The sequence below is a fragment of the Neolamprologus brichardi genome, chromosome 4, assembly GCF_056152115.1.
Source record: "Neolamprologus brichardi isolate AB-2024 chromosome 4, ASM5615211v1, whole genome shotgun sequence".
NCBI classification, from domain to species: domain Eukaryota; kingdom Metazoa; phylum Chordata; class Actinopteri; order Cichliformes; family Cichlidae; genus Neolamprologus; species Neolamprologus brichardi.
Window position 1 is genome coordinate 2,963,572 of NC_142107.1, and position 8,404 is coordinate 2,971,975.

Here is an 8,404-nt window from a genome sequence, read left to right on the forward strand (position 1 = left end):
TTACAGTTACAGCATTTATCCTGCAAATTATTAAAAAAATAATTTACAAAAAATTGGTTATTTATACAAAACTATGCATAGAGTGTAAGCGATTATTTTCCAGTTTCTCTTTTGTTGTTGTTCTGTTTGCCCCCTTTTGTATTGGCTATATATCTGTTTCTCCCGGTGTATATAAACTTGTTGACAATAAGGGAAGTAGAAAAAACGACAACCATATCCATGCAGGCAACATCATTATAGCAACTGCCGAGATCTCTCCCTGATTTTATGTACTACACTTTCTATACTGTAGCCTTTGAATGTTGACTTGGGATAATTAAGGTTTAGCTAAATTAAAATTAGCTTGAAAGCTGCACTGTGCTGGAATCCAGCTGGTGTGGATTAAGATAACTAACTTAATTTAAGCCTGCACAGAAAATCAGGTCATTTATTGCAAAGCAAAATGTTTTCAAAGCAAACACAGCTGGAATAGAGCAACAAAATGGGCATTTCCTTGCAATTCTGACAGGATGAGTGGGTGTTCTGATGGCAGTGAGTAAAGGTTTAAGACTGCTTATATAATAACTGGGGTGGGTACAAGCTTCGCCATGGGGAGAGCGAGAGGGGGGTGAGGCCAGCGCGTTATGCAATGCTTTCATTTAATGGCCCCCTTAGGATAGAGTTGGCCGTGCATGCGCTCAGTGTGATATTTAATATTTAAACGTTGACCTTTTTTATTAATTACCGGCTTTATTCTGTGGCCGCGTGCACGTCAGCTTCTGCAGCTCTCGGTGCGCGCAGGCGGGTGACGCTGAGCAGGTCTGCGACACCCTTTAACTCTGCACTGCACTGGTCCCCGAGCCCGAAGAACACCATAGCTTTAAATTAATTAACACTAATTAACAGGTGTCACGTGACCGTCTCCAGCGCCTTAGATAGGGCTGGATGTTTCTGCTGTTAAAAGACAAAGTTTGCAAACTATAGCGAGATGAATTATCGTTCTATAAAGATTTGCGCGACTCTTTTACTTTTCACCGTCATGGCTCGGCGCTGCGTCTGCCTTTCCCCCGATCACAGGAAGAAAACACTCGAGCAGAGGAAACAGCTCGCCATGCCGCGAGTCACCTGCTCTGTCCGAGGCATCAGAGCTGTGTTTGGTCCTCTAGTGAAAAACAATGTGTACGCCAGAGGTGAGGTATAGGGCAGCGGGATGTGAGGAAGATGCTTGGTTCATTTAGTTGACCCTCATCTTTTGCATTGAACTCAGACCATGTGTGTGCTTTGTTTCCTTAGACATGACAGGGGCCACAGTCCCAGTGCCTCAGTATGAGAAGACCTGTGGAGTGCAAGTGGCTAAAGTGAAGAACCAGAGCCTCTCGTTTTTCAGCAGATATGACAGCTGCTTTGTCCATGTTGAGGTGTGAATCCTGCTGCAGAGTTTACATGAAGGAAATGTATGGGATTACCAAGTAGGGCCAAAAATAATGCAATTATAGTATATTTACTATTAAGTTTTAATGATTGAAACCAATGGAGGTAAAAATGAGTTTTCAATCTGCATGTATGTCACTTCTTGACAGCCACGCTGCAATAACCTTTCATCCTCAGGGCAGCAAAGCCGTCATCCCGCTGCAGGTCCAGCTGGCAGGAGAGGATCGATGGATCAGGGTCAATATCAGCTGTCCCCTGATAAAGACAAGAAGTGAGAGGACCCAGCCTCGCCCAACACGTGAGTGGAGACAGCCGATTGAGCTTGACAAACTCACTGACCCAGTTGTGTCCTGTATACCTAAAATCAGCTCTCCCTTTTCGTCAGTCAAAAGTCACCCTGGCACAATTTCCCCCTGGAGCCAAGTTTAGAGTGTTGTCTTGTTGTTCTTGTAATTACCAATACTGGGTAGGAGTCTGCACAGTTCAGAGTGACGATCTAAGACATTTAAAAACAGAACTCTTCTCCAGCATTCCCTGGAAACTGTGACATTGAAAGAGCTCTTCGAGTGGACTGTGGCCACCAAAGGGTTTCCAGTGATGTCTGCTACAAACTGGGCTGCTGCTATGATGCTCGTGATTCAGCCTGCTACTACACACTCAATGGTAAGATTTGTATTTTCCCCTCCAACCTTTCCTCTAAACAAGCTGGGCTGCTTCTAGGACTCTTAACCCCTTAATAACCAGTCATGTGGGGGGGGGGGGCTTAAGGGAAATCAGAAATGGATACCAAAAATCTCAAATTAATCAGAGGTTTATGTATTTTGACTGTGGAGAGACCTCCTGCCAGTATATGCGTGGCCTTCATAACAAAATGCAGTCTTGTTACCACCGTAAATATGTTTGGTACTACAGAGTACCAGGTACCAAGCAGTACCAATAATGTTTGGCACTGATGAGCAGTAAAATTACATCTATAGTTAGCAGCAGAGCTTTCAATACATGCTAATATAGTATTCAACATTATATAGTTATAAAGACAATTATGCAGCGATGAGGACAAAACTGGGTTTTGTTTTTGGGTTTTTTAATTTGTGTTTTACTCAAAAAAAAAACAACAACTATGCAACATTATCCTGTTTGTGACTCCATCCAGCCTGCTCTCTGGACGGACACTTTGTGTTCTCAGTAAACGCTGCAGATGCACACACGCCCATTGAGCCCAGCAGCCTCATTGTAAAGGATCAGCCGCACTGTCACCCTGTTGTCACAACCCCAGATACTGCTGTCTTCAAGATAGGAGTCTCAGACTGCGGTGCAAAGAGGAAGGTAAATATTATATCTAATATTTAGATTGGGGTATCATCCTAATATTTTTGCACAGTTACACAAAGCCAGTCACAGCATTGAGCACAAGCTTTCATTTAGATGTTTCTGTGGTCCACCATGAATTTTCACATCATCTTCTTTTCTTAAACCTTTTTTTTTTTTTTTTTTTTTAAATCTCTCCGGCTTTTAGGCAAATGGAGATGTGGTGATCTATGAGGTGGAAGTGGTGGAGCTACATACAGGAAATGATGGGAAAAATTCTCAATTTAGGTATGGAAATAGATACATCTTCTTCTAGAAGACAGTACTGGTGGTGATGAATGTTTTGGGGTTTTTAGTCTTCAGGTCCAGTGTGAATACGACTCCTCTGATCTGAAGCGTGCAGCAGAACTGCGGTCTTTGTATGCGGTGACTAATCCACCACCTGTCATTGCACTGGGGTCCATCGGAGTGCAAATGAGAATAGCCACAGGTACTAAAATGGAATGAAAAAGCATTTGTATGCAAATCACAGCTGGTGATGTGTATATGTTTGTTGCTGCAGATGCATCCTTTACATCCTTTATTCCCGAGGAACAGCTTCCACTGACTTTGCCCCTTCGTGAAGCTGTGAATGTGGAGATTTCCATCGTGCAGCCATCTCCAGATCCCACACTTTCCCTGCGAGTGCGAGACTGCTTTGCTTATCCTGGGTCAAGACACTCTGTGTGGACACTTCTCTATGATGGGTACGTTATTAACCCCCACCCCTCAATAAAAAAAACATATAAAAATATAACAGCACAGTTTTGTCCCTTTTGTACAGATGTCCAAATCCTCAGGATAATATGAGAAGCTCTGTCCCCGTGGACAAACAGGGGAAGACCACATCTCACTCACAAGTCAGGAGGTTTGATGTCAAGACCTTTGCCTTCTTGGACCCCAGCACAGGCCATCCAAGTCCAGAGGAAGTACGTTTCATCAGATTATATTTCAGCAACGCAGTGTTTTGTTTTTTCCCACAGACCTGGCTATGCGTTTTCTCTCGCTCAGATGTACTTCTATTGTTGGGTGGAAATCTGCACGAATGACGTTGACTGTGCGCAGCGTTGTACCTTCATTTGTGAGTATACCACACTACACTTAATGTGTTTATTTTTGGAACTTTTTAAAAAATCTGTCCTGTGTCCTCCCACAAGCATCTGAGGGGGAGAGACCGAGAAGAGAGGCCGCATCTCAACCCCACCAGCTTCAACTGGTCTCTTTAGGGCCACTGCAGCTGGTCCAGAATAACACTGAAGCCGAGAAAGACCCCTGCATGAAACGGGGAAAAAGTAAATCCAGCAAAGCACCAAACTAGAATCATTACATGAAAGAGTATGAATGACACTCTTTAAATAGAATCTCACCCCCTCTCTTCCTTAGTGTTTCAGGTGATCGTATATATCCTGTCTGGTGTTGGTACTGGCCTTCTTGTGGTCCTGCTGTTCATTGTGTGTTCAAGCATCAGGAGGTGTCAGAACAGAGGAATGCAACGAGCACGCGACGAACAAGATGGCAGTGAAGCATCTCAATAAATGTCAATTTGTCCATATGTGCATTTGTTTTGGTTTTTTGAGCTAAGGCTGAGAGCCAAATGGCAGAAAAACTGGACTGGAAATCAGTAACAGTAACTGATGGGATGCAAGTGTCTATAGCCATCTGTAAAACACAGTGCAGGCTTTGTCATGGTGTGAGGCCATCACATTTTGATCCACAATGCAATTCCTTGTGAAACCAACTAATTAACAACAGCATGACAATGAGCCCAAACACACTGCCAATGCCGTAAAAGCGTAGCTGGATAGAAAAACACACAGTGAAACCACCAGCTGTGGATCGGCCTCCCCAGAGCCTGAGCCTCAGCATTATTAAAGCAGTGTGGGATCCTCCTGATAGAGAACAGAAATAAAGGCAGCAAACTTCCAACGAAGAGCTTTGAATGTCCTTCAAGAAGTCTGGAGAACTATTTCTGAAGTCTACTTAAAAAATGAACAAGAAAGCTGCCCGAGAGCTCTGAGTGTGTTGGAGAATAAAGGTAGTCGCACCAAATATTGATTTAAGCTTGTTAGAAGTGAACAAACTCTGTTATTGCCTCATGTACTGTATTTGTTTGCACTTCAATAAATTACTGAACCCATTTTTCTTTTCTCAGCCGGAAAAGGGTGGAGTGCCCACTCCGGGTCGGGGATGAGTTCCTGCCCCGAGTGGAGGAGTTCAAGTATCTCGGGGTCTTGTTCGCGAATGATGGGAGAAGGGAGCCGGAGATCGACAGACTGATTGGGGCTGCAGCTGCAGTAATGCAGACACTGCACCGGTCCGTCGTGGTGAAGAGGGAGCTGAGTGTAAAAGCGAAGCTCTCAATTTACCGGTCGATCTACGTCCCTACCCTCACCTATGGCCACGAGCTGTGGGTAGTGACCGAAAGAACAAGATCGTGGATACAAGCGGCGGAAATGAGCTTCCTCCGAAGGGTGGCTGGCCTCTCCCTTAGAGATAGGGTGAGGAGCTCGGCCATCCGGGAGGGGCTCAGAGTAGAGCCGCTGCTGCTCCACATCGAAAGGAGCAAGCTGAGGTGGTTCGGGCATCTGACAAGGATGCCCCCTGGGCGCCTCCTGGGTGAGGTGTTCCGGGCATGTTCCACCGGGAGGAGGCCCCGGGGCAGATCCAGGACATGCTGGAGAGATTATCTCTCGGCTGGCCTGGGAACGCCTTGGTGTTCCCCCGGATAAGCTGGAGGAGGTGGCTGGGGAGAGGGAGGTCTGGGCCTCTTTGCTTAGGCTGCTGCCCCTGCGACCCGGCCTCGGATAAAGCGGATGAAGATGGATGGATGGAACCCATTTTTCTTGAAAAATATCAAGAAATAAGGCATGACATGACTGTGCTTCAGACATTCTGATCTATGCTGACATGTTCGACCACAATGCAGATCTCTTGTTTCATGCACAACTCAAAGTTACTCAATAGGATTGAGATCTGTTAAGATGTTGAGATGAGCTCTGTGACATTTGGCTGAAGATGGGTACACTGTGGTCATGTTACATTATGCACACGACACACAAGTAGGAAATCGTTGGCATCTGGTTGAAACACCACTATACTGCCGCATGCCAACTTACATATACACGCAGAAATACACCAAGATCAACTGATGATGTCATCACAGAAAGTTGCTGGCCTGGAGCCTGCTCTGATAATTTGATAATGAAATCATAAAATTGTCTACTTGTGTTTCACAATAAAAATATTTGAACAGAAATCATAAAATTGCAAATTCAGGCAAAAGAGATTAGTCTTAAACTGCCATTTTATAAAATTTCAGTACTTCATGTTGTAGCTTTACTGTGCTTCAGTAGATTTACTATCATTAATGTGAGGAGCGAGAAATTTAATCATCGTAAAATTAAGTCAGAATAGCAGTTTATTAACATAAAACCTTTATAATGCAACTGAAATACACAAAAGCAGTGAAATGAGAGAAGAAAAAACGGGCAGCTGACTCAGTAAGGTCTGAACTTCCTCTGTGCCCTCAGCAGAGCTATTCTCTGTTTATCCTCCTCAAACTTTTTCCTTAGTTCAGCGATATCTGGAAAAGAAAGAAAGAAAAGGAAACTTATTTAATTAAAATGCTTTCACAACCTCAAATGTAAACAATGTCATTAACATATCAGAGACTTACGTTCTTTCTGCGTGTTTCTGTGCTGCCAGGTGTAGAAGTTCAAGAGCTCCTTCCTCTTCTTCTTCGTTATCTCCCTCTGTAGAGTCCTCTGATTGGCTGCTTCGCTGTGAGGACGCGCCTTGGCACCCTTGTGCCCTCTCGTGACTTTCACCCAGCCCTCTTCATCCTCTTGCTCCTCCTCGGCCTCCTTCTTCTGCCGCTCCGCTTCCTGTGGACAAAACATTAAACCCACGTTGAAGCCACGCGGAGCGGACGTGTCAGCGGTGCTGAAGGATCAGCAACAGAGTTCTCACCTCTTCTTTACGCTTATCATACTCTTCCATGAAAGAGTCGACTTTTTGTTGCAGCTGCTCCGGTTGGATAAAGGAGTCTGTGTACTGCTGGATCCACTCTGCCAGAAAGAAAATACAACACACGTGTCATACACCTCATTTGTTAGATGATTCCAGATGTTCTGCATCATTTCTTCTCATTTTTAGGTCACTTTATGTCCCATTTGGCATCAATTTGTAGCCAGTGTATTTACGTTAAGCTTGACTTTTGGTGTCTTTATAACAGATTTTTCACTCATACGCTTATTCACACTTATTTTTGGTCATTTGTGTCACATTTTATTATTAGTGACTCTCTGTCTTTACACACCCTGGACAACATCCTTTCAAGATCCTTCACCAGACATGCTCTTTAGAAGTACACACACACACACACACACACACACACACACACACACACACACTAAAACACATCTTATTCCCAAAAGCTGTAAATCCTTCTGCCCAATTCCACATCCTACCCCTCAGCACATACCTGGTCATACACATGTTATAATATACAAATGACTCATGTAAAGTACATTTTCAATGTTGCATTTATCAGTATATTTATGCTAATTAAGTTTTTGCATCATGTAGCTAAATCTCTGCGTATTTTATGACACTTTTGAACACATCTTTTGCAGATACTTTTGCTTCTTTGGTTATATTTTGCATTTCTCTGTAGCCATCCACTGTGTTTGGGGTGGTTTTATGTCTCGTTTGGTTTTATTTAAGCCTCATACATTAAACTGTGTCACTTTAGCAACAGCCTACTTACTCTGCAGTCCTGTTTTGACTGGGCGCTGCTCTGTGCAGACCACCAAAGGCACATCATGTGGGTGTGATTTAACTGCTGGTAAACTGGAGGAGTTTTGAAATACAACATAGCCAACTTTGAAGCCCTGAAACAGACAGAGACACATAACATGAAACTGAAATCTACAAAACATACATAAACAAACGAGAAACTGCGCAGGAACACAGGTCAACCTGTTTTTCAGCTGGTTTGAATAACTTGGACAGTTTGGGTCCAGCCTCCTGGGAGGACCCCGGGTGGTCTCTCAGCTCCACTGACTGAACGCTGCCAAACTGCGAGAATAAATCTTTGACAACATCCTGTAACACACACATACACAAACAGTGAGAGGAAAGGCAGTGTGCAGTGGTTACTGTTTACATGAAGGACAAACAAACAAACCACACAGAGCAGCCAGGCAGGCGCGCTACCTCTGAGCAGTACGGAGGGATGTTTAGCACGAATAAAGTCCGGTCCAGCGGTCTGTGGGAACTCCTCTCCGCTCGTACCCTGTGCTCCTTCACGTACAGCGAGTGGCTGGCGGCGCTGTCGGAGCTGAACTGTAAGGACAACACTGCGAGGAGAGACGGGGAAAAAACAACACATCAGCGTCTGCTATCACCCAGCGACTACAGCTCTGTCGACAGATCAGCACACACTCATACACACACCAGCCGGGTTACGTAACACAAACATTTGTCTACGAGGACAAAGCGGTACAGAAAAACGGCGTAATAATCAGAAATACCCGTAAATCCTCCAGGAATAACAGAAGCCTGATTCTTGGCGTGTTTCTTCTTGGACGGCGCCATTTTGATGTGACCTTTCACGCCGGAAGTACAACTGAATTCCCGTTTGGTA

At 44.4% G+C, this 8,404-nt stretch overlaps 2 protein-coding genes across 2 annotated transcripts; one reads left to right on the forward strand and one right to left on the reverse strand.

Annotated features, from left to right (window-relative positions):
* Positions 1-923: 923 nt before the first annotated feature.
* Positions 924-4,300, forward strand: LOC102795786 (zona pellucida sperm-binding protein 4-like). Its single transcript, XM_006797930.2, has 12 exons — positions 924-1,169; positions 1,273-1,397; positions 1,588-1,708; positions 1,939-2,073; positions 2,564-2,736; positions 2,927-3,006; positions 3,075-3,208; positions 3,281-3,464; positions 3,542-3,686; positions 3,769-3,838; positions 3,915-4,049; positions 4,141-4,300. The coding sequence occupies exons 1-12, from the start codon at positions 968-970 to the stop codon at positions 4,290-4,292; spliced, it is 1,656 nt and encodes a 551-aa protein (XP_006797993.2). The 5' UTR covers positions 924-967; the 3' UTR covers positions 4,293-4,300.
* A 1,812-nt stretch (positions 4,301-6,112) lies between these two features.
* On the reverse strand, positions 6,113-8,401 carry rrp7a (ribosomal RNA processing 7 homolog A). The gene is made up of 7 exons (XM_006797931.2): positions 8,292-8,401; positions 7,975-8,117; positions 7,738-7,863; positions 7,526-7,649; positions 6,727-6,824; positions 6,434-6,641; positions 6,113-6,340 (listed from the first exon to the last, which is right to left on the reverse strand). Exons 1-7 carry the CDS (start codon positions 8,353-8,355, stop codon positions 6,255-6,257), a joined length of 849 nt encoding a protein of 282 aa, XP_006797994.2. The 5' UTR covers positions 8,356-8,401; the 3' UTR covers positions 6,113-6,254.
* Between the last annotated feature and the right edge of the window lie 3 nt (positions 8,402-8,404).